Raw genomic sequence first — 24,378 nt, forward strand, 5'->3', positions numbered from 1 at the left:
TTCCAGATTATTGCTAGTATATCAGGAGTCAGTTGTTAAATAATATTAGAAGGATCTGGATAGTTTGGAATATGTGCCGCTATTAAGATATGCCTGATTATAATATTTATCGCAGTATGATGCAAGTATCTGCCCTAGAATTGACCGGCCCGTCACATTTGCTGCAGATATTAAGCTGAACGATGTTACATGCAAACGTTAGGCCTATTTTTATTCTCTGTTGCTCTTTGATGAAAGCATACCAAGGTTACGATCGGAAGTGCTTTAAACCATTCTTGCCCTACCCAGTCTTTTGTTTGATTTTAAAACCTATTAAATCTATGGGAGAATTGATCAATATGTTTGGTTATGAATTTTATTTATGGGTGCAAAACATTTTTTAGGACAATTTGATGGAATGTGAGAGAGGAATTTAGTAGTAAGGTAGCTTAACATAGTTTGATTAGGTCCGACAGAAGTTGATACATAAAAGCTAGTGTTTATAAATGCCTTAATTTTTTCTGGGATTCGCTAGCCTATACAGAGGTGGCTCAAAAAATATTTTTTCAAAATGACTTTTTTTAGATAACAATTTCAATATGACCTTTTTTTTTAATTATAAAAAGAATTATTTCAGAAGGCTCTCCATATCTTTCATGAGATTCGAGTCTTCGCGCGTCACCTAAATGAAGCTACTGAAATTGTAAAATAAAGGATGATCGGAGAATATTTGAAAATTAGTGATGAATCGTCCACAATCCTAAAAAATTTTAAAATAATAACAATCTTTATGCTATGTTAAAAAAATGAATACTAATCTGTAGTTTTAAGAAAAAGAAATATTCTACGTTAAAAAAAATTAATAATATTTACTACGTTTAAAATTTACTATAATTTTTACTTAAATAAAAAAAAATTTATAATACGTTAGAAATATAAATGCTAAGCAAATTTAATATTCATTTTTTAAATATATGAAAGAACTTTATATATATTATTCTTGTAATTTTTACGTTAAAAAATATAAACTTCGGGAAACCAAATATATATTACCTTATTCTTTTAATAAAAAAAGAAAAAATTATGAGAATGTATTCTGTAATTTCGCCGCCTTCGGTGTAGTTATTTCCACATTTTGATAGCGCCTACATGACAGGATTATCACTGGATACTAAACCCTTTAAAAACCTATGCCTACCTCCTTAAAGAAATTTCGCCGTATTCGGCGACGATTTTCCTACATTAATAATTAGACCTTTTTAATTATAATGGTACTTCTTTCATAAATTTTAAAAAAGATCTTTTTAATTATAATGGTACTTCTTTCATAAATTTTAAAGAATAATTTCAATTATTATGGCTTCACTACCAACTAACAAAATGTAGTGAATATAAGTTCTTATTTAAATGATGAATATAATTAAAAACCCCCTCATTTACAATTAATGTATTATTATAGTATAGTGTTTGGCATGAATATGAGCTTGCTGAAATGTCTAATCCTTTAAAACTACTTTTGAAAAGATAGTAAAAAATTATCCATAAATGTTTAATTTGAAAAATAATGACTATGAGTGTATATGAAGAATTATCGTGAATAGAAATATCATCATTGAAATCATACTTTATTAACCAATTACATTAAATAAATGAATTACATTTTTATCCCCTTTAAAAAAATGTTCTTTCTTTTTATATCTCTTTTAAAAATAAATAAATCATAAAAATAATTAATTATATAAAATAAAAATATTCGTTTAAAATTGAATTTAACTAAAGTTTAAAATAACAAAAAATATAAATTGTCAATTTTAGTGAAAATATAAAACAATAAAATAAATCATTTTCAAGTTAAGAAACAAACATAAATTGCAACGATAAAATAAAACGTTAATAAACTAAAAATAAAATCTCGCCGAAAGATATTAAATTTTGAATCGACGTATTTAATAGTAAACAATAGATAAATCATTGTTTAGAAATATCATTGTATTATTATAATAGGTCTATAATAAAAATATTTTACAATAAATTTTGCCCAGCAACCCCTCCACCCTTCCCCCTCTAAAAAATATTGAAGTAATCTGTTCCTACCCACTCCGCTCGCTCATTTAGAGGCTAGGTAAAGTAAATAAAAGCTTATTTTTTATGAAATAAAAGATAACTTTAATATACAAATATCATATGTATTTGTTATTAAATAGATTAAAAAGATTTATAAATTATATTTCAATGATATTCGACATTGTCAATTACTATTATTTAGAGTGCTTAGAACATTTAAATAAGCTAAATAGTTAACAAACAGCGTTATGGGGTCATTTTTAATATACCTAGCATAGGTCTAAAGCTTTCTAAAAAAATTTTAAAACTTTTAATTTTAACGTAGCTAGAAGTTTTCAGAGGTAAGGTGTGGAAGAAATCTCCCCTTCAATTTTTTTTATTCAGCCTTGACTTCCCCTTTAAAGATATAAACAACACCCCCCCCCCCTCTTCACAAGTATGCAAAGTTTGTTATATCACTCACCTGCTGAAGTATTATAGTAGGGTGTTAGCCAGACACTTAATCCTATTCATCCCAGATTGTTAATTTCCTTACCTAGAATCATTTTACCTATAAAATATTTATTAAAATCTGTTATCATAAATTAGTGAATATGTATTACTCATATCGTTTAGAAAATTTTAACTTACTAAGTTTTCCTTTTGTTTAAAAGTTTGTTTAGTCTTATTATTCTATATATTATTTTTTTATTATGATTTATTAATGTATAATACAGAATCATGATCAAAGTCGACGTGTAATACTTAAAAAACACCTTTCTTTACAACCTTTTATTTTAGAGGATTTATATCACATGCAGGTATTTTACAAATGTTCAAAAATATAATAGAGAATACCAGGCGTGGTATTATTGGGGAAGATGATGAAAGAAGCATATTAGATGATGTATTGTATATATTTGACATAAATTTTTGTTAATGTTAAATAGATAACTCAAAATACTTCATTTAGTTGGTCAACAAGAATACAAGGATTTATAGTGTGTTTTTTAATTGGCACAGTATTTAGTCTATTGGTATGAAAATATTATGTCATATTTTCTATCTTTATGCAGGGGACCTTTTTCTTCTGGGGGCCCAAAGGCTTGGTATTATTTGCTGTATTTTATACATTAGGAAATATTATGTCTTTGTCAAGGTATAATATAAACAAAATTTATTCATATATAAATTTAAAAAGCACTTTGTTTTTAATGGGGCCTTGCAAACAATTACAAAATATGTTTAAGGAAACAAGATTGATAACAACAATAATTTATATAGTATTGATAAATAATTTCAAAATCTAATCATATAAATTAGGTATGTATGATATTCACACTTTTAGCAGCATTTTTGGTAATATAAAATAAATTTTAATAATTATGATTTTAAAATAGTGGAAGAAGAAAATATTGGTGCTAATATTTTGTATCATGCAATTTTTGGCTTTAATATGGTATTCTTTATCTTACATCCCTTATGCTAGGTAGAATTTTTTAATATATTTATAATAAAAAATTTTTATATATAGAAATGTTGTTAGGTCAAGCTTCTTATCCTGTGTATAAAAAAATTTTTTACACTATTTTATACACATTTATTTATATTACTATTTACATTCATGTGATAATAAATATTTATCAACAAATTGTATGCATTTTAATAGTATTTTTCTTTCTTCCCTTATTTCTGGTGCTAGAAGCTATAATTAATATTAAAAATGGATGATTATTTATATTTAAAATAATATAACATTTATTTAATAAAATTTTAAATGAAAAAATTTGCTTGTAATGAATTAAATTTCATATAAAATATTTAAAAAAGGAATATTAGAAAATGAAGGGTAAGGCCTCACTTTAATAACTAAATAATAATGATGGCATAACCATATTTTAACATGTACAGATGTGACACAAGGTTGCTGCACTATATTTATGGCTACTAAAAACAAGGCCTGCATTTTTTAAATTAGCACAATATTTAAAATTTATTTTAAAACAATATTTATTGAATAGGGTTGTTAAAAAGCATGATTTGGCTTAATTAAGAATTTAGCCAATATAATATTGTGTAAACCTAAAGATTTGGCAAATAGAAGCCAATTTCTGCCATCTATAAGCAAAAGCAGACAAAATTATTTTGGTTATAATAGTAATCATGCTGTTTTAAAAATCGATGCCGATTGGGCCTTTAAATAAAACTATCATCAAATTTCCATATAATTGCATTAATTGGTAATTTATATTAACAGTGTGAATTAGATGAAATGAAAACATTTTGGTTGACCCATTTCAATTTAGATAAAAATTTGTAGGCATTAAATATGTTGTAGCAATATCTGAAACAAAATTTTAGTCCATTAGTTAGAAATGTTCTAACAGGTTATTTGATCCGGCTATTATATTTATCTAGCTCATAAAATATATATTTGTAAAAGTTGGATGCCCATAATTGAAGCTAATAACAAAAATTGATGAAAATAATAGTGAGGATAGGGAAATTTAAGTAAAGAATATATAAGGATAATAATTATTATTATGCAGACAAAGGAATGAAATATGTTGAGGAAGAAATCCATGTTATAAAGAGATTAAATGTCAATATATTCATAATAATAATCAAGTCTGGAATATAAGGTAGAAATATCAGCATCTAGTTGAGAGTAAAAATAATACAAGATATTCTGATTATAATAAAATATGGTAAATAATCAGAGATTATATAACCATAGTAATAATTTGGAATATAGAGATAACACAAATAAAAGTAGAGGACAAAGGGGGAATATTTTAAAGGAGGTATATTGAGGGGTAATAAAAAAATGTGCTCATTTATAAGATGTGCAATGTTTTGTATGCATTGAATACGGCCACATAAGTAGATGGTTTAATGAGAGGTTTACACTAAATAATTCATAATCATGCAATGTGGAAGGATAGATCATAGCAGTGAGAAATGTTATGTGCCAGCATATAAAATTAAAGAAGATATGTGTAAAGAATTGCAAGCAAAAAATGTGAGGAAATAGTTACTTTTATAACAAGTTATTTACAGCACTATAAAAGTAAGTTACAATTTAATATTTGAATATGACATTTTATCTTGAATTTATATATGGTGAACTCCATGCTAATATGGATTTCGCCTCATTAATTAAACTTGTAGTTGCAAGTTATTTTATGGTATGTTTCATATTATTTCCCCCAAAAAATTTTTAAAGTAAAAACAGGCCTACAGACAGAGAGGTATCTTTCATGGCCCTGTCTGACAATTTTGACCTGGCCTTAGTATTTTTTAAAAAAAAATTTATAGCCCAACCCAGATATATTTTAAAAAATTACAACATGACAGGCCAGACTTAGAGCTAGTCCTATAGATCTCTGAGTAAAAAGAAATAAGACAAAAATAACATTCTTTTTCCATATCTGCTTAAAAATTTCTATATCAATTTTTTCCCCCTTTCAATTCATGATTTAGTGTATGCCTGTTCTAATTATTATAGTGTCAGCCAATACCAAATTATCTATTTCAGGGCATTCTAACATTAAAATGATTACATGATTTCATTTATTAAAATATTTTCTATGAATTCAGTGTTTGGTCAAACTCAAAATAAAAACAGAATATATAGAAAGATATATATGCTTTACTCGCTCCAGAAGTGAATATTTTTTCCTCCATTTTGTAATATCACTTCCCAGTGGCAGTTTATTATGAGCAGCTCTACTTAAAAACCATAATGACCTTTTTCTATGAAGGTAATCTTTTTTTAGATGATTATTAGAATCAGTAAATTTATTTTGATGTGTATTGTCTTTGATTTTTTTTATTTATTAACATACAAAAAAAAATGTTTACTCAATTCAAATGTATTTTTCTTGGCAACTAACTGCTGATTTAAATTTTTGCTGTTAATATTCAATGATTGATTTGAAACATCTTTTAATGGTTGCTTTAAATAATTATTTTTAAAATTTGATTTTCCATCAAGTCTATTTGGCATATTAATGCTTTTAATTAAATCATATCTAATCAAGATATTAAAACTATTAGTACCTTATATATTGTGGCCTTTTTTGAATTATATATTTATTTCTTAGTGCTTTTTTTTGAAGTGTTGGATAATTTCTAAAACATTATGATATTTTTGTTATAATAATATAATAAACTTTTTCCTATCATTTACCCATTGAGATATTTCTTCAGGTGTTTTTCCCCAACACTTATCTGCTAACCCTGTAACATGTTGCCATTGAAAATGAAATTCAATCAAATTTTCACAAGCTGAAAATTCACATTTTTCAGCTGGACACTAAAACAACTAGATTATTATCTATATTGAAAATATACCTTGACATGCTGGGCAACATGCTCTTTGTATTTAAATTCTGTTCGATAGCTTCTATCACATGATTTACAGTGATATTTTAATTCTTGACTAACATGGTTGCTATTATGTAACTATAAATAATATAATTTCAATATTAAATATATATATATAACGTTTGAAGGTGTATTGAGATAATGTAAATGAGCAAAATCTGGATATGGTTGAACTGGTGTTGGCAGAGGTATATATGGCATTGTATTGTAATAAGGGAGATAGGGATAAGAATATGGATACGGAGGTATAAAATAAAAATATGGTATAGGTGGAGGAACATTATAATTTATAGTTGTTAGAGAAACGGGAACATATGAAGTATTCGGAATAGTTGGAGTGGTCATTGCTAGGAACGAAGAAACTAAGTAAATGTCAATATACTGAACTTATAAAAAAATAAATAACATGTTACCTGTCGCCTGACTATGTGATATGAAAGAAGCCATTTGACATGTAATAATAATTATATTGAAAAGTTTTAGTCTAAATTTAACAGTCGTCAAGATCATGTGGGTTATTACACGAACATTTGGAAAATTGTCATATGCAAATTTGAATCATATTTACCAGAGTTGTTAACGCTCCTTTTTAAAAGTAGCTAGCTCACGCTCCCACTATTACATTTTTAAAAGGAGCTAGTTCCCGCTCCGAGTAATGGAGTGCCACTCAATAACCGCTCCGATTTCCATTTTTTTAGAAGGTATACGAAACAAAATAGTTTTTTTTAATCAAAAAGCTTTATTTATATTAAATGATCTATCAAAATATTTATAATTATTTATTGACGTTAAGGGCGAGACCCAAGTCAATATTAGGATTGGATCACAGACAAGGACCCTATCAGTGGTAATAATGAATACAACTGGGGTGCCTCTTTTCGGATAACCATGGATTATAGCATTCAATTTAGAAATGCCTCGCCAGGTTATGATTAAAAATGTACGCAATTTGGTCAACAATATTGAAAAGAAATGTTGCATAACACTAGATTCTAGAATTAGAGATTTGATTAATAAACACTAAGAAATTTCGGAAGAGAATCAAGATTCTAAACATGCTTTGGATATTCGAAGTATTAATTTGGACGATATGCAATTGTCAGAAAATATTATACGAAAAGTCGAAGCAAGATTTAATATTAAAAAAGTAGCAATACATCATAAAGATAAACAAATAGTTAATTTTTATAATTAACGGGAAGAGCTTTCTGTCTATCGTGATATTATAGAATGGAATGGGAGATTGGTTATTCCTAATAAATTAAGAAATGCAGTGTTAGGAATGATTCACCGGGGACATCTTGGGGAAAATGTAATGAAATCTATTTTTAGATTGTATTGTTGGTGGCCCAGATGAGATGTTGATATAGAAAATTTTATCAAAATATGCTCTGGATGCCAGAAAAATAAACCAAGTATTCAAGAAGTACCTCTATATTCTTTGACTGTTGGTAAGGAATCTTGGGAGCGAATCCATATTGATTTTGCTGGATCAGTAGATTCGCGATATTGGCTATGGTGGCGATTCCTACTCCAAATGGTTAGAAGTTGATCTAATGCAGAATACCTCTGCTGATGCTATGATAAAACTACTAAAAAATGGTTTTCTAGGTTTGGAATACCCAAGTACATTGTGTCAGACAATGGACCACAATTCTTATCTGGGGAATTCCATAGGTATTGTGATTTAAATAACATATGTCATATACGTTCGGCACCCTATCATCCAAAAACTAATGGATTAGCTGAACATACAGTACGAACTTTGAAAGGTGGGTATTATGCGATCAGAGATTCAATTAGCGATCCCGAAGAAGCTAAAACACAGGTTTTAACAACCTACCGATTGGGAGAGCATAGCTCCATAGGGGGCAATCGAAAACAAGTCTGGATTGGATTCGACAAAATGCCAAACACGAAATAGTAAAGGCCAATGATAGACAAAGCTTTCATCATGATTTACATTCAAAGGAAAGTGAATTTGAAATCTCACAACTTGTATGGTTAAATAATGAAAATACCAATGGTTGGAGAGAGGGAGTAATTAAAGAAAGAATAGTATTCCGGGGAAACATTACGGAAGCATGCAGATCAGTTAAGAAATCGTTTAGTTATCCCAAATCATGAAAGTTCTTTGGAAGTTACAGAAATGGTTGTGCTAGTGAATGAAGCAAGTACAAACACAAATACAAATACCACATTACGTTGTTCATCAAGAAACCGTAAACCTACAAAGAGGTTTATTCAAGAAATCTAACTTTAAAATGTTTGAAGGAAATGTAATAAATTGATAAAATATTATTTATAGATGTTATATATAAAAATAGAATAGAATATTCGAAAATTAATTAATATAAATTTGATGTTGAAAAAATTAAAATATAAATTAGTAGTCTTATTGTTCATAAATCATGGAATCCAAAAAAATCTTCTAAATCATTTTGTATTTAAAAGAATGATTTTTTACTTTTAGATGCTTTTTTAGATTGAAGCTGCTAACTTTTGAAAATTAAATAGTTTTATTATAACAGAAAAGGCATTTTGACCTTAAATTTGTTTGATCATTTGGATTAACATTTTTAGAAGTTTAAATAATATTTTGTATGATGGAAATGGAAATTCGATTTCTTCATCTATGATCTCTAAATCCATAATATCTAAAACTATTTTTTGTAATATATCTATAAAATGAATATTAATATGGCTTACAAGATTTTCCAAAAAATTTTCAATATAAAAAAGGAAAAACTTGATGTTTAATATTTAAAATGATTAGATGAAAGACCAATATAAAACTCGGCTAAATATTTAATAATGGATAAATTTAAATAAAATAAAATTTCATTTTTAATGAATTTTAATTAACAAATATTAATAATATTTATAAAATAATTTAATTTATACATTAAATTTAAAGGAGCGGTGGAGAGGAGCTCCTCCACTCCAGCCCTAAAAGGAGCTAGCTCCCGCTCCCACTCCTCAATTTTAAAAAGGAGGGGCGCTCCAGGTGTTTTTGAAAAAATATAGCTGCGCTCCAGGAGCGCCGCTCCTTAACAACTCTGATATTTACATTTATAAGATTTTTTATTTGTATGCTTCCACAACCTCACAAAATAATAATATTTATTTATAAATATACTTACATTTTATTTCAATAGCATTAAAAAATTTTAATGCCAAAAACCCAGAGTATTTTTTTATAATTGAAAACTATTTCAAAAGGGCAAATTTATTTCATTTTTTATCACGTAGAAATTGCAAATATGCTATATGGTGTTGCTAGCCAGTAACTAGTTATATTTTTGCTAAAAAATAACTGTAACTAGTTATATTTTAAAAATTGTAACTAGTAACTGTAACTAGTTATATTTTTTAGAATGTAACTGCCAAAAGTAACTAATTACTTTTAAAAAAATATATGTATAAATCGAAATAATATATTCTAGTAATTAATTTTATTTTTAATATGTTTTTTAAAAATAATATAACTATTTATTAAAATTATAATACTATATCTATATTCTATGTAAAAATATATAATTAAAAGAAGAGAAATGAAATGAAATAAAATAATGTATTTAGGTTTGGTAGGCGGGGCTTAATGACCCATGTATAGATATACATTTGGATCAACAAATTTTGATTGATATTCTTTGTCGTAGGTAGTCTTTTTTGGATCACCTGTGATTAACATAACCTTTGCACATTGTTTTGAATAATTTTAGGACTTGGGGTCCAAATGATCCACAGGTGTCTTAGATTACCAGAACAAACAAAAGATTATTAAGGTGGCTATATTTATTTGTTTCTGTATTTTCAGCTTTCGTGATAGAGTTGAAATAAAAAGATCTGGCAAAACGATCTACATATGTATAATTCTAAGCGATGGGTATACTTTGGTTCCAAGGGACTAGCTTTGTGCTAATTAGAAATTAAATTTAAAATTTTGTTTAAATGTCTGATTGTGTTCCCAAAGGATATGTCCAAATAGATTTTCTTTTCTCAAATTGTTACATTGCTGGGCTTTATAATTTTGTAACAAAATTCAAGTAATAAACCTATTTTTTAATATTATATTTCTTTACAAATTTAGCACAAAATTTTCAATATTTTTTGCCCTCAAGTTGCTGGCAATATTTATACTCTGGAATTTCATAAGTTATAAATGTATTTTTTTTAAATTTTACTAAATTAGAGCATAAAACTTAGTATAAGGAAAGACAAAGATTTAGATTATTTTAGAAGTAAATAATTTTTGTATAAAATGCTAAATTAGTCATCATTACTTACTAATAAGAAAAGACAAAGAAACAAAATATTATAATGCAGATATCAAATATCATTTCCTTCAACAAAATATTAATCAAATAACCATAATTCTATAGGCTAATTTAATTTCTTTGAAAATTGGGGAATTATCTAGGGTATTTTTGTTATGGTCCTCTTGTTCAGGATTTTTTTGCCTTCTATAAAAATAGGTAAATTTTATGATCTAAGGTAATGCATATTAGTGATCTACATCGGGCCTAATTTTTCAAGCCCAGCCCGGCCCGAAATTTTTTTTATAAAAGTTTTGCCGGCCCAGCCCGAACCCGAAATTTTTTTATAAAAAATTTATCGGCCCGGTCCGAATTTATTTAAATATAGAAATTAATTTTTATAATTACTCAAAATAAAAGACATATGTTATATGTCGTTTAGTTTCAATAAATAAAATCAAATATTTTTATTTTACATAAAAAATTCAATATAAAATTGATAAATTTAAATATATTTTAAAAAATTTCCAAAGTTCGACCCGACCCGGCCCGATTTTTTTAAAAAAATATTAGGCCCTGCCCGAACCCGAATATTTTAAATAAAATTAGGCCCGAGCCTGACCCGAAGCCCGTTTGGGCCGGGCCTAACTTTGCAGATCTCTAATGCATATATAATTAAATAAAAAATAAATTATCGAATACCCTTCCCTTATTATTCTTATTATCACAATTTTCTTGGCAAAAAAATCTCCAATATTATAGTTCTATTAGAATTAACATTAAAATTATATATATTTGCAATAAGTTTGAAATAAATATTTGCAACAACTGTATATATAAATATCATATTTGCAAATATTTGAGTGAAAAAATTCTTAATTCTTAATACATAACCTGAAACCCATGTTTAGAATTAATAGACCATTTTAAAATTTATAAGAACCAGAAAGTAACTTATAATGTAACTGTAATTGATAACTAGTTATATTTTTACCAATGTAACTAGTTATGTTTCAAAAGTAACTTTAACAACACTAATACTATATTATATTATCTATAATGGCAATATGTAAAATCAAACTTGCTAAATTTGTCAATTTATCTGGAACTAAAGTCAATTTCTATAAAAAAAATGAAATATCTACTAAAAATACATGATAGGATAACATATCTAAAAATATATTACATTGAGATTATTTTCCCTCATTAACTCAGATAAAAGGAAGAAGTAGATATAATAAATTAGATTATCAGTTCCATTTTGCGGGATAGTTAGAAGACGAATTAATATTGTTAAATATATATGTAAATGTTCTTCACTTAAAAAAAAAGATCAGTAAAATAAAAAAAGAAATATTATTATTATATTTTTTTGTTTTCCACTCAAAACTGTATTATTCTTTATTTTACCCGATTTGTAAATTATTAACAAAGCTTGATTTTATATTTTATTCACTTGAAACTGGTCCTAGTCAGTTTTAAGGATGGCCAATACATACTAAATCTTTATAAAAATACGTCGATGGATACTTTTTGTAAGCAAAACTTTTAGTATATTAAAGCAAAAAAAATATATAGTCGCGATAATTTAAAAAAATTATGATTTTTTTAGTTTTTATTTTTATTATTTTTATTTAGTGAAAGGTTTTTAACTTATATGGAATAAATCTTTAGTTAGTTTTCGTTTTACGGTGACCACTTTATTTAACGTAATGAAATTCTCTTTTATCTATATCCAACACGTTTAATAAAATAATGTTTTCTTCTGGTTTTACCCGCGACGGGAGTAGGGTACGATGACTAAATAGCCCACTAAGTCCGGTCCCCCAGTCCCAATCTCCGACAATCCCGGACCATCGAACTCCGTCGATCCCTCCCTGATGGTTGAACAGCCAATGATCGCGGCTCTAACAATTTCATATAATGCTGTTGAATTGATCGCTTTAGTTAATGTAATGACTGACTAAGATAAGGAGACGTTCTTATTTTATTTTGGAAATTATAATATAAAAAATATCGAAAAACAAGCTCTTCCACTATAACTCGACGATCTCACATTTATGGAATTTAAAAGAATATGCAAGAAATCTATAAAACTTCACAAAGTGTTTTGTCATCTAATCAATTTATATTTGGTATCGATTTACTTACCCTCAAAAGGGGTCTTCAGTAGCGTCACTAGGAAAAGGCGCCCAGAAAATCAAGCCCCCTGAAAAATTTGAAGAGTTCTCTCAAAATTTTAATTTTTTTTTATACCACTAAAAAAAGTTAGTTGCTAATAACAAAAGAAGGTAATTTAGAATAATGTTGGCTAGATAATAAAAAAAGGTAATTTTAGATAATGTTAGCTAAAAAAAGGCAATTTTCTGAAAATAATTTTAAAAAAAATTTTGAGCCCCTTAAACAGTAAAGGCTAGTGATGCACCGGGATCTTCGAGTACAATATCCGGAGGTTGTAGACATAGATGGGAAATATAGTTCTTTCAAATTTGTACTCAACTTTGTCAGATCATGCGGATAAAGAAATGATAAAGAAGTTACTCACAAAAGTCACTTAGTCATGGGCGTCACTAGCCTTTACAATCGGGTTCAAAAAATAATTAAATTATTTTTAAAATTACCTTTTTATTTAACATTATTTTTTTAGCTAACATTATCAAAATTACATTGGGTATAAAAAATTCAAAATTTTAAGGGGGCTCTTTAAATTTTTCAGGGGGTTCGAGCCCCTACACTTCCTCTCCCCATTGACACTACTGCCTTAAGTATCAATACAATGTTTTAGTTGCGATAAGGGTATAATAAAACTATAATAATGATTCTATTAAGAAATATAATAATTATGACAACATCAAGATTTTACAATAATAATAGTTTCAAAAATTTTTTTATATATAAAATAAAAAAAGAAAAAGAGATGTATACTGAGTGACAGAATACATAATGGGAGTGCTAGATCATTCTTTTAAGTAGACTTGTTTAATGCAACAAGATATGTCATTATGCCAGATATTGTAAAGTAAAATACAAATCTGCACTTGCTTAGAGCTTTTTATTCAAAAAATCTTCATGGAAAGGCTGCTCCTTTACATCGATCGCTTAATAAGATGGTCTTTGAAGTTGTGATTTTGATATTACGTATAGGGTTGGGTTAAGAAAATGATATATAGCTGATTCGTTAACTCTTACCTATTAAGGAAGATACAATTAAAGGAGATGTTAATCATGTTAATCATATTCGTCAATGATTTATATGACATGGTGTTGTCAAAGGATAGATCAAGACAAAAAAAAGAATATATGGGAAACTCCAACGTAAAATTATTAACTTTTGCCTTTATTTTAAATTACCGTTTATAATGATATATTATATACAATTCTGGGGAAGAGGGAGTTAGTAGGTATATGGGGGGGGGGGTTATTAGCTTAAAAAGATATTTATGAGAAAAGGCAAATTTTTTGAGGAGGGTAATTATCCTTGCCTTCCCATGCCTATGACACTAAATATGGCCTAGATTATGAGAATTAGAAAAATTTCAAAGTGTCTCTTATTTAGTCCATAGGTTCAGTAGGCATTTCAAAAACGTAATAGTAATGATATAAATAATTCTAATATTCAGCAAATTATTTGAATAATTCATTTGTTGGATAAGTTATGTGAATAATTTGTTTTATTCGAATCGATAATTAATATAATATTCAAATTATTAAATAATTATTAATATGTTTTTTAAGAAAATTTTATAATCTGAAATTTCTTTTTATAATATATAAATCTAACAGGTGATGTGATTAACAAGGTACACATTAATTGCTAATATCCTGTGAAAAAATCACATGTGTTATAAAGAAGAAACAATATAAAACCCTCTGCCCTAGAAATTAATATGCATTCTAATTCGTTAATAACTTGAGCACATATTCCTGAGCAGATTATTTTAATCATTTTTCACCGGTTTAAAATTAGATGTGCAATAAAAAATTTACTATTATATTTTCTTATGAAATATTTTAAAATATTTTCAAAGAACAAATTATTCGAATTATAATACAATAATAAATTTTATTATTCGTACGAATACGAATAATAAATTATTTGGTACGTTTAAACCAATCGAATACGAATAGTAAATTATTTGGTACATTTAAATGAATCGAATGCGAATAATGCACATTCGTTTAGCATTTGTTTTAAATATGCCTAGTTTACAGTTATGTATTTTTTACATAGAAAATATCTTTTTATGAGATTGGTTTAGATGGTCAATTTAAATATGGTAACGATATTGGTTATCTAATCAATTTTTTATAAATATTAGAAAGTATTGGATCCGTAAAAATAATTGTGGATTGTCACCATCACAGCTCAAGTTCCAAATTCCAAACCACTAACCTTGAATTTAAAAAAAAATATATAATTAGATAAAAAAAAATGATTAAGACTTACATTACCTATCATAGCACTTGCACTTACCCATAAAATGAAATTCATTTTTATATATTAAATTATATTTTAATTCCCCTCTGCGATTAATTAAGGAAAAATATAGTTGCTAGATCAATTTGATAAATTGCTTTGTAATAGAGATTACATTAAAATAACATTTTAATAATATATGTTAAAAATATATATATTTTTTCTATTTATTTCAATATTCTTATTTGATAGACTATGAAAGAAAAAAAATGCAGACATAATTTATTTAATAGATTAATCCAGAACACGATCTAAAAAAAATGGTTCAATTTCAGATTCAAAAATATGTGTGAACAGTTTATAATATGCAGCTAATACTTTTAGGTGACCTATTCAAGTTGAAAAATATGTTGAACGATCTATAATTATATTTTTTAATTATAGAACACGCTTTTATATTTTTACGAATCATTAGAATCGTTAATATTGAAAGTTTATTTATTATATTATTGCCACATAACACACACAGCATTCTGCGCTTAAAACGAGATTAAAAAATAAATATGTGCATACTTATGTGCCGATGGAATAATAATAATAATAAACCCAGAGATTCTTGAGGATATAATCATTCATAACTTTCCCCTTTTCAAATGAACGAAGAGCCTGTAACACAAAAAGACCTAAAGAATATCGGTGAAGTTAAAGAGAAAAAGCAAGGAGTGAAGCAGGCGTCAGCCCAAAGTGCCACTGATTTTTTGTGGGCTCATTTTGTGGCTCCTCTAGAAATTGAGGAAGACGTGACGATAGAAGTAAGTACTACAGAAACAAGCGGAAGAAAGTCTGCTGAAATTTTGTCAGATACTCCAGATAGCAATCATAGGTTTTCTTCATTGGGTTCGGACCGAAAATCTCAAAAACACTCGCCACGATCAGGTAAAAAGCATTCTTGGCCTAAAGATTCTATGAGTATTATGAGGGCAAGATCTCCTTCGCCTATACCTACGCCTCCGCCATTCCCTTCTTTGTCGGAAATCACTATAAAAACGATAGATGGAAACTACGTTAAGATAGGGCTAAGACCTCATAATGAACCCATTAATCCACCCTCCAGGCCTTTCAGGCCCCAGGACCATTTATTGGACCTTAAACCCGAGCCCTTGTTTCTCAAGGAATCAAAAGCTATGTTTGAAATGGAGCTAGAACCAGATAAAGATGACATATTTAAGATTTTACGAGAAAAATTTCCCTGGTTTCATTTACTGAATTACGACCAACAAGAAAACGTTATAGATGCTATCAGGTACAGAGCCTTCAAGAGAGATCAAGTAATTTACAAACAAAATGAGGAGCCCAACGGTATGTATTTCGTGGAAGAAGGAAACGTTGATATAGTACACGATCGTTCCTCTTCAGATTACGATGAGATAGCTAAAAAAGACGTGGAAACAAAAACTTCGTATCTGTTAGGAAGTTCTGGGCCAGAGGAATTTTTTGGAGAAGTGGAATGCAAAACAAGAAATGGACGTTTTGCCAAGGCTATAGCAGGCTCAGATACCGTGAAAGTATTGTTTTTACCGTTATCGGCCTATTGCAAATATCTAGAACCGAACGAGAAAGTAATCAGTGGGTTTGATCAGCATTTGGAACTTTACAAAAACCAATTGCTCCAGTTCAAAATAACTGATTTAGGAGAGGAGATTGCGGTTAAAAAAGATGAAAAGCCAAAAGAAGCCGAGAAAAAAAGGGCGGCAGAATACCTCTGGTCTCATTTTTATGAAGAGATAGGCGCCACGGCTGATAAAGCTTTAACCAAGCCCAAGGTCCCACGAGATGTAGATCGTGGTGCCGAATTTTTAGATTATCTTTTTAAATTATGGATGGAAAATGGATTATGCGATACCATTCTGAAAGTAGGGTATCACAAGTTTCCTGTGCATAAATTAGTTTTAACCTTATTTTGTCAGAATTATCCAACACTAGTTCTGAATAGCGAGGATCCAAAAAAGATTACCCTAGAAGATGTCACTCCCAAAGCCTTAATTCAAACGTTGTACTATCTTTACACAAACAAGATTGTTTTGGCCAAAACTAACGTTCAAAATGTTTTAAACTGCGCCATAAAATTGGGGATTGCGAGCTTAGCAGAACTGTGTAAAAGTTACGTAGAAGTCTATTTCACTACTGAAGACATACTGAAAATGTCTAGTTCACTACAGAAATTGCATTCGCTGAGCACGGATAAAAGAATGCAAAATTTGCTGTCACAAAATTTTGGCAAATTAATTTCGAATGTTGAATTTGATTTATTGCCTCCAGATTTCCTGCTGAAATTAATTTCAAGTAATGATTTGAAAGTAGATAACGAGATCCAAGTACTAAAAGGAGTTATAAAATGGATCAACGCTGACAAACTTACCCGCTTGCCCTTGAGCCCCAAGTATGTCAAATTTATAAGATTTAGAGATATTTCGGCTGAGCAAATCTTAAAAGAATGTTTACCAAATCCAGACATTTTTGAGATTCAAGAGTGCAAAGCTTTGCTCTTGTCAGCTATATCGTTTCATGCATTAAATACTTCCAAAACACCCATTAAATCTTCAAGGTGCGAAGGAATTAATGATGTAGACATGATAATTCAAACAGATATAGATAAAGGGATCAAAGATGATACCCCAATTACAAGAAAAGGCAGTAAACCGATAAAACTTTCGATATCTGGCACCTCAAAATTTGAGGATGAACAGACCAATAAAAAGTCGACAAGCAAAAAATCAATTCCTTCCTCCAGCGTGGATACTCAAGAAAAGCCATCTTTGGTCCAACTTAACAAGGCCAAACCAGAACTAAAAGACATGGATAGTGTAAGTAAAAAAACGTCAAAATATACACTAGAATCGGACAAGAAAGAAAAATCTACTAAATCTGAATATGATAGGAAGGAAATACCGCCAAAATCTACCCTAGAATTGGACAAGAAGGAAAAACCGATTAAATCTACTTTAGAACTGGACAAGAAGGAAAAACCACCGGAAGGTTAATTATTATTTATGGTTTAGTTTTATAACATGGACAAATACGTTTATCAGAGTATGAAGATGTCTTTTTAACTTTTCAATTGAAACTAATATCAAAATTATATGCTGCAAGGCTTAAAATGAACTGTCCTAGTTTTAAGCAAATGCGTAATGATATATGATATATTTTCAACTACCCCAACTGAAACGGATAATCACATTTTATGATGGTTAGCATAAGTTAAGAGGACTGATACTATGGTTCATAGGCTAGCATTTCATTTTGAAATTTACAAAATATCAAAGATTTATACATGAATCGAATCCTTTTCTCTTTGTTAAGCAGGAAATTACTTGTCTAACTTAGGTTGCCATTTAATTGTATATACTATGTATACATATATAAAAAAGGGCAATAAATCCCATTATTTTTAAGGCTAAATTTCTTCTTATTTTACATTTTATGAAGCTTGAGAAGACATCTAATTATATAATACTTTTTAACATGATTGTCATATTTTATTAATTAGGAAGGGCAGCTTTAAAACCGGTAGCATCTAAGACAGCTTCTGAAGGCAAGGAAACCTCTACGAAGGAAAAATTTTCATTCAGATGAATATATTATAATTCTAACATGAAAATGTATCAAAATTATTTTGTAGTTACACTTATTATATGAAATGAATCTATTTTTAATTATAATTGAATTGAAAAATAAACGAATAATTTCTCATTATTTTCCAATGAATAGTTGTAAAATTTTAATGCGATTGATAACCTCTTTCCTTATCACTTTTATTTTTTGTTGTTTTAAAAACAGAAAAAAACACTATAAAATTTTAAATAAAATTATAAATTCCTCAAAATTTTTGAATTTTGCATAAGCTTTCCTATATGAAAACACTCGCCTTAAAATACTTAATAAATCTGTCGGTAAAATATTATAGATATTTCAAAGTGGATGTTATAAAGGAGCACCATATAGATCACAGGGATGAGGCAGAGTTACTAAAAAATGCACTTAATTCTTAATAACAATTACTTAAAAATTTTTTAAAATTAATTAAATAACAATTTATTTACTAAAATTGATAATTAATTACTAATTACATGTACTCGTGATTTTATAGGGTAATTATAATTGCATAATTACATTTTCTTTTCATTTTAATTAGTAAAATTTTTTAGAGGGTTTGATAAAAATCTATAAAAATAACGGTAACGGATCCTTTACAACAATGGCAATTTTAATAATATATTATTCCTTCTCATAATTTGTATTCTTATATTTAAAAAATATAAAGGTTTATTCTTTAGATAATACAATACAAGCTAGGGCGTAGCCATGATTTATCAATGGGGGGGGGGGGGGGTTACAAAACTTTCTAGCGGCTTCGCCCCCCCCAAACTCCTATTTATCCAGACTTTGGCCCAGTCACACCTTCGAAAAATTCTGATTAGGCATTTTTGATTACCCGTCGTTATTCTTTTTATTTTACTTTTTAATAATGTCTTCATATTCTTTCCGTCAAAGTTGCTTGATCAGCCTTAATTCTAAAATCTATGACAATATTTAGTGCTTTATTCTATGAGTTCTTTAACTATTTTGTTAGTCAGTATAAAGGGTAAAATTATTAGCAACAAAATTTTGGCACCCTAAGATTTAAAGCGACTAGCATTTATTCTAAAAATTTTATCAATGATGCTTAATTATATACCATTTTAATCCCTTAGGCAATAATAGAAGGAAAAAAGTTATTAATAAAATTTAAAAAAATTATCAAAAGTGGCATTATGTCAGAATGGAAAATATAGAACTAAATAAGTGAAAAAGATTAAAAGTTCATTATAATAAGCTGAATTGGTTATAAATTACTAAACAGCTACCAATTATGTTAAGCCATTCTTTAAATCATATTAACCCTACCCTAGATTTGACGACCATTTTAACCTTAGCCCTACTTAACATTAACTCTGACCTCGTCCAAAAAATAATTTTAAAATCGAAAATTTTAAAATAAAATACGCCACCTTTCGAAATAAATATTATTGATTTTTAATATTTATTCTAATTATTTTTAAAAAAAAGTTATTAAAAGATTTAAAATATTTATTATTAAATATACGCAATTTAATTTTAATGACTTGTTTATATATAAGAAATTAAATCTGAACTTAATTTTACCAGGCATTTACAGTTCTTAGTACACATCAAAAATTCCCACTAAAAAAATTAAAACTTTTTAAAAGTTCAATAAAAAAACTTGGAAATTAATAAGTAACTTATAAGAAATTTAAAACATTTATCCTCTTTTTAAATCCAAGTCAAAAAAAAAATTAATAACTTGCTTAAATAAAATACCTAAAATATGATTTTTTACTGGCCATTTAAATTGAATACTGCCTAAAAATTTTGCTACCCATTTCTTATTAAAAAAACTGCCCGAACAATTTGTTGTCATTAATTAGATCATTAAATTATATATCCAATTAGTTAATTTAATAAATTAGAATACATTTATTACATCCATGACTGCGCATATAATATTTGGAAATTATTCATATATCAGATAACATAGGAGAATTCATAACTTATTCATTTATTTAACCATGATCATTCATAAAATAGGATATAACAATATATATAGATCTGGATATCCATTATAATAGATGCTATGGTGTTAGGTAGTTAACCTCACCCAATATTATATAAATCTTAAATATATATACAATCATAAATATATATAATCATAAATATATATATAATCATATATAATCATGTATACATAATCTTAAATATATATAGAGTCATAGTCATAAATATATATAATCATTATAAGTTATAACCATATCTAATTGACGATTATAATCATTCATAATGTATAAATAGTATAACATTTCTACATTACTACAGTTAAGTTAGGGCGAGGTATAATATTTAATATTATTCAAAAACTGCGGGTCATGTTCTTTCTAGACTTTATGAATAAATCTTTGCAAAAAATTTTTCATAACAAAAATGAAGATTAAAAAAAAAATAATTATGATATCATCATGAAAGATTTTTTATTCATAAAAATTGCAAATGAAAAAGATTTTTTTTTCAAAAAAATTTAGAATTTTAGAATTTTATCAAAATTCTTGTTTTTGAAGCATTCTCAAAAAAAAATTTCAAAGAGCAAAAAAAATTTATGAGAATTATATTTTATTTCACTTCAGCTCAAAAAAGCATATGTAAAATTAACAATTGACAACTCTAGGTCTATATAGTCCTATATACAAATATTTACACACTAATGATGGATATATTCAAAATTAATGCTTCCAGATGTTTGGCTGACTTCTAGCTTATTTTTATTTGGTTTATAATTCGGTTATTTTTTTGTGGTTGACAAAATTGATTGAAGAATTAAGTAAACGCAAACCAGATATTTAGAACATATTCTTCTCGCATGATGCCAATTTTTTTCTTATTTTACAAAATAACCCCCCCCCCCTTTTAAACCAGTTACCTAGCAAAAGCAATAAAATATATAATAATTAAGCGATACTTAATGGTTTGTCATTTTGTTTATAACTCGGTTTCTTTTTTGTGACTCTCAAAACTGATTAAGAAATTAATAAGAACTAGTCATAGTCAGGTTCTAAATATTAGAGCACAAACTAGATATATAATTTTTCTATATTTTCTATTCTGACCTGAAGTCAATTTTGCCATTTTTCTAATATTTCTTTAAAGATTTAAAATAATTTAATAATGAAGTATTTAAAAATAATATTTATTTCTTTAAAAATGATATTGATAGGGACAAAGCAATTAGGAATTTTAATTTCATCTTCATAAAAAGAAGTATAGGGGAGACTGGGGCTAGTCGAACCGATTTTTGCAAAATTAGCTATAACTCCTATATTTCATGATTATAGAGAACAATATATGAATCGATACCTTATAACTATACTCTATAAAGGTGATTTATAAGTATTTTTAAGAATATAATCATATTTTTAAATGTTTTGTAAAAGTTAAAATGTTGTTCAACCCCCCCCCCCCACACATAGGGGTTAGGCAAACCACTATAAGGGGCTTCCTAAACCATTAGTTTTTTTATTTTATTGTTCAAAATATCATAATACTTTTAAATTGAAGCTAATTATATATAAAAATTGAAACTTAATTTTGGTTAATTTAATAACCATTTTGGACATAAAAATAAGATCTTAAAAAGAGACTATGATTTCTTAGTATAAATCTTAAATACCAATCATACAAAGGCGTAAAATTTCCTCTCCAAGATTTTGAAATATTTTTTTCATATTAACTACCATAATTGACGTGTATGGCTTAGCAATCATGTTTGAAAAAATATCTAGACAAAATAAATACTAATAAAATTTTCTCAAATTATAAAAGAGAGTTAAAACTTTGATGTAAAATTTAATTTATATATAAATGATTATATAACTTATTAAAAATTAATATGCTGTCATGTAAAAATCTTTTATATTTTACATCCTAATTTTATTTCTTAAATAAAATTTTTAATAATTAATTTTTTCAAAAGGTTTTTGCCTATAGATCCATACTAATAAAAGCTGTATATTAAGATATAATTTAAATCTTCTAGTCTATTAAATTTAAAAATGAAATTAAGAGGTTTATCAAGCCTCGTTTACCTAACCCAGTCTCTCCTAGTTTATATTTTATTAAATAAAAATTTGGGACAAGGCTTGGGCTTAAAAAATTGAATTTGCAGGGCTCTAGTTGCTAGAGCCCAAATTATATATATTCATAGCGTAACCTCCAGCTCATTTGAATGAACAAATAGCTTAGGAAGTTATTTTATATGATTCATTTTTAATTTTTTTATTGTTAAAAATTTTTACATTTTACAGAAGACTTTGTTATCTTAAGGCTAAAGATTGGCGCTAAAGATCATGTACCTCTTTATATACTAATTAAAATATATTACTCAAGTCAATATTGTCAAATACTTGCCATAAATGTCAATTGTATGTGAGTTAATAAGATTACAGACTAAAATTAAGAAATTGTAAAAAAACAATTTTCCATTATATATATATATTAAAATTTTAGATATATAATTATCGCCTCTTCGTTGAATTTTAAAGCTACTCTAAAAGACATTTTCATAATTTTTGAGTATTTTTTATATAAAATATATAGGCAATAAAAAACTTAAATTATTTTGATTGATCCTCATTTGCCCTAAATATTTTAGAATTGTATCTTAATTATTAGTAATAAAAAAAACTTTAAATGGTGATAAAATTTTACGATATTCGGAGTGTTAGAACACTCTAAAATTCAATCCAGGTTAAAGAGATTTGTTAATTTAAAATTAATTCAGAAGATTTTATAATATTTTTCAATATCTAGCGTTTTCAATCTCAAATATGCAATAACTTTTATCGTTTTATATAATTTTTCCTGCTTTTAAAAGTTTTAACTAACTCTTAGGTCTACATAAATTTTTTTTTTAAGAATAACATCCCTTTATACAAATAACAATTTATATAGTTACTATATTACATTATATAATATATATTATATAAAAAAAAGGTATGTTAGTTAGATAAATCAAATTAAAGTATAAATATTATTAATTTTTTTATGCATAAAATTATATATTTATATAATGTCTCCTCTTGTCACCTTTATTGTCGCCATGAAATATTAACGTGATTTGTATTTATATAAATAAAGTATTATATATTGGTGACAAAATGAAATATTAAATATTTTAACTGAGGGGTTTTAAAAAGGTAGGGTTTAAAAAAATAGTGCTAAGATTAATGTATAGTTAAGCTTATTTTTTTATTGAAATAATAAGAATAGGTATATGCGTATCCAGGATTTTTCTAAGGGGTGGTGGCGCTATTAGGTGGGGTGTTCCCCAATAAATTTTATTAGAGATCTTTAAGTCATTTTGGATTTTTATAAAAATATTTTTCACTAATCTTTCTTTAAAATTCTTCATTATAGTGATATATTATAAACATTTTTGGGGGATGCTGGGTGGGGGGGGGGGTTATTATCTTGAAATGATATCTACGAGAACAGGCAAATTTGCTATGGGGGGATTTTCCCTTTTCCTTCCCTTGGTTACTCGACTGAGATTAGGCCAATTCTTTTAATATTAATATTAACCGGCATTTCAAATAATTTATTATTAACATAAATTTTTCTTCTTCTTTATTTAATAAAAATAATATATCATTATCATCATAAAAAAAAGAATATATTTTTTTGGAC

The 24,378-nt window shown here is 27.1% G+C and overlaps 2 protein-coding genes across 3 annotated transcripts; one reads left to right on the forward strand and one right to left on the reverse strand.

The window, feature by feature from the left end:
* Positions 1-2,826: 2,826 nt before the first annotated feature.
* On the forward strand, positions 2,827-3,714 carry LOC135926081 (vesicle transport protein SFT2B-like). The gene is made up of 7 exons (XM_065461753.1): positions 2,827-2,929; positions 2,973-3,059; positions 3,099-3,181; positions 3,224-3,305; positions 3,346-3,381; positions 3,423-3,511; positions 3,557-3,714. The coding sequence occupies exons 1-7, from the start codon at positions 2,855-2,857 to the stop codon at positions 3,591-3,593; spliced, it is 489 nt and encodes a 162-aa protein (XP_065317825.1). The 5' UTR covers positions 2,827-2,854; the 3' UTR covers positions 3,594-3,714.
* Positions 3,380-6,803, reverse strand: LOC135926080 (FMR1-interacting protein NUFIP1-like). 2 transcript variants are annotated; one of them, XM_065461751.1, is made up of 8 exons: positions 6,532-6,803; positions 6,379-6,489; positions 6,198-6,340; positions 6,085-6,156; positions 5,887-6,038; positions 5,679-5,842; positions 3,636-3,727; positions 3,380-3,583 (listed from the first exon to the last, which is right to left on the reverse strand). In XM_065461751.1, coding segments are annotated over exons 1-8 (960 nt in total). In that variant the 5' UTR covers positions 6,757-6,803; the 3' UTR covers positions 3,380-3,582. The 2 variants fall into 2 exon arrangements, with proteins under 2 accessions (XP_065317823.1, XP_065317824.1); XM_065461752.1 differs by having other exon boundaries at positions 3,567-3,727; positions 5,679-5,791.
* Positions 6,804-24,378: the final 17,575 nt, after the last annotated feature.

This window comes from Gordionus sp. m RMFG-2023, chromosome 3 (genome assembly GCF_954871325.1).
Source record: "Gordionus sp. m RMFG-2023 chromosome 3, tfGorSpeb1-WG-v2, whole genome shotgun sequence".
Taxonomy (NCBI): Eukaryota; Metazoa; Nematomorpha; class Gordioida; order Chordodea; family Parachordodidae; genus Gordionus; species Gordionus sp. m RMFG-2023.

Excerpts from the sequence above, each read along its gene's own strand:
- LOC135926081 (XM_065461753.1), top strand. The coding sequence starts at position 2,855 with ATGTTCAAAAATATAATAGAGAATACCAGGCGTGGTATTATTGGGGAA. Across the intron at positions 3,306-3,345 it reads TAACAACAATAATTTATATA|GTATGTATGATATTCACACT; the intron begins GTATTGATAAAT and ends CATATAAATTAG. Across the intron at positions 3,382-3,422 it reads CACTTTTAGCAGCATTTTTG|TGGAAGAAGAAAATATTGGT; the intron begins GTAATATAAAAT and ends ATTTTAAAATAG.
- LOC135926080 (XM_065461751.1), bottom strand. The coding sequence starts at position 6,756 with ATGACCACTCCAACTATTCCGAATACTTCATATGTTCCCGTTTCTCTA. Across the intron at positions 6,490-6,531 it reads ATCTCAATACACCTTCAAAC|TTACATAATAGCAACCATGT; the intron begins GTTATATATATA and ends TATTATTTATAG. Across the intron at positions 6,157-6,197 it reads TGGGTAAATGATAGGAAAAA|AAATTATCCAACACTTCAAA; the intron begins GTTTATTATATT and ends ATAATGTTTTAG.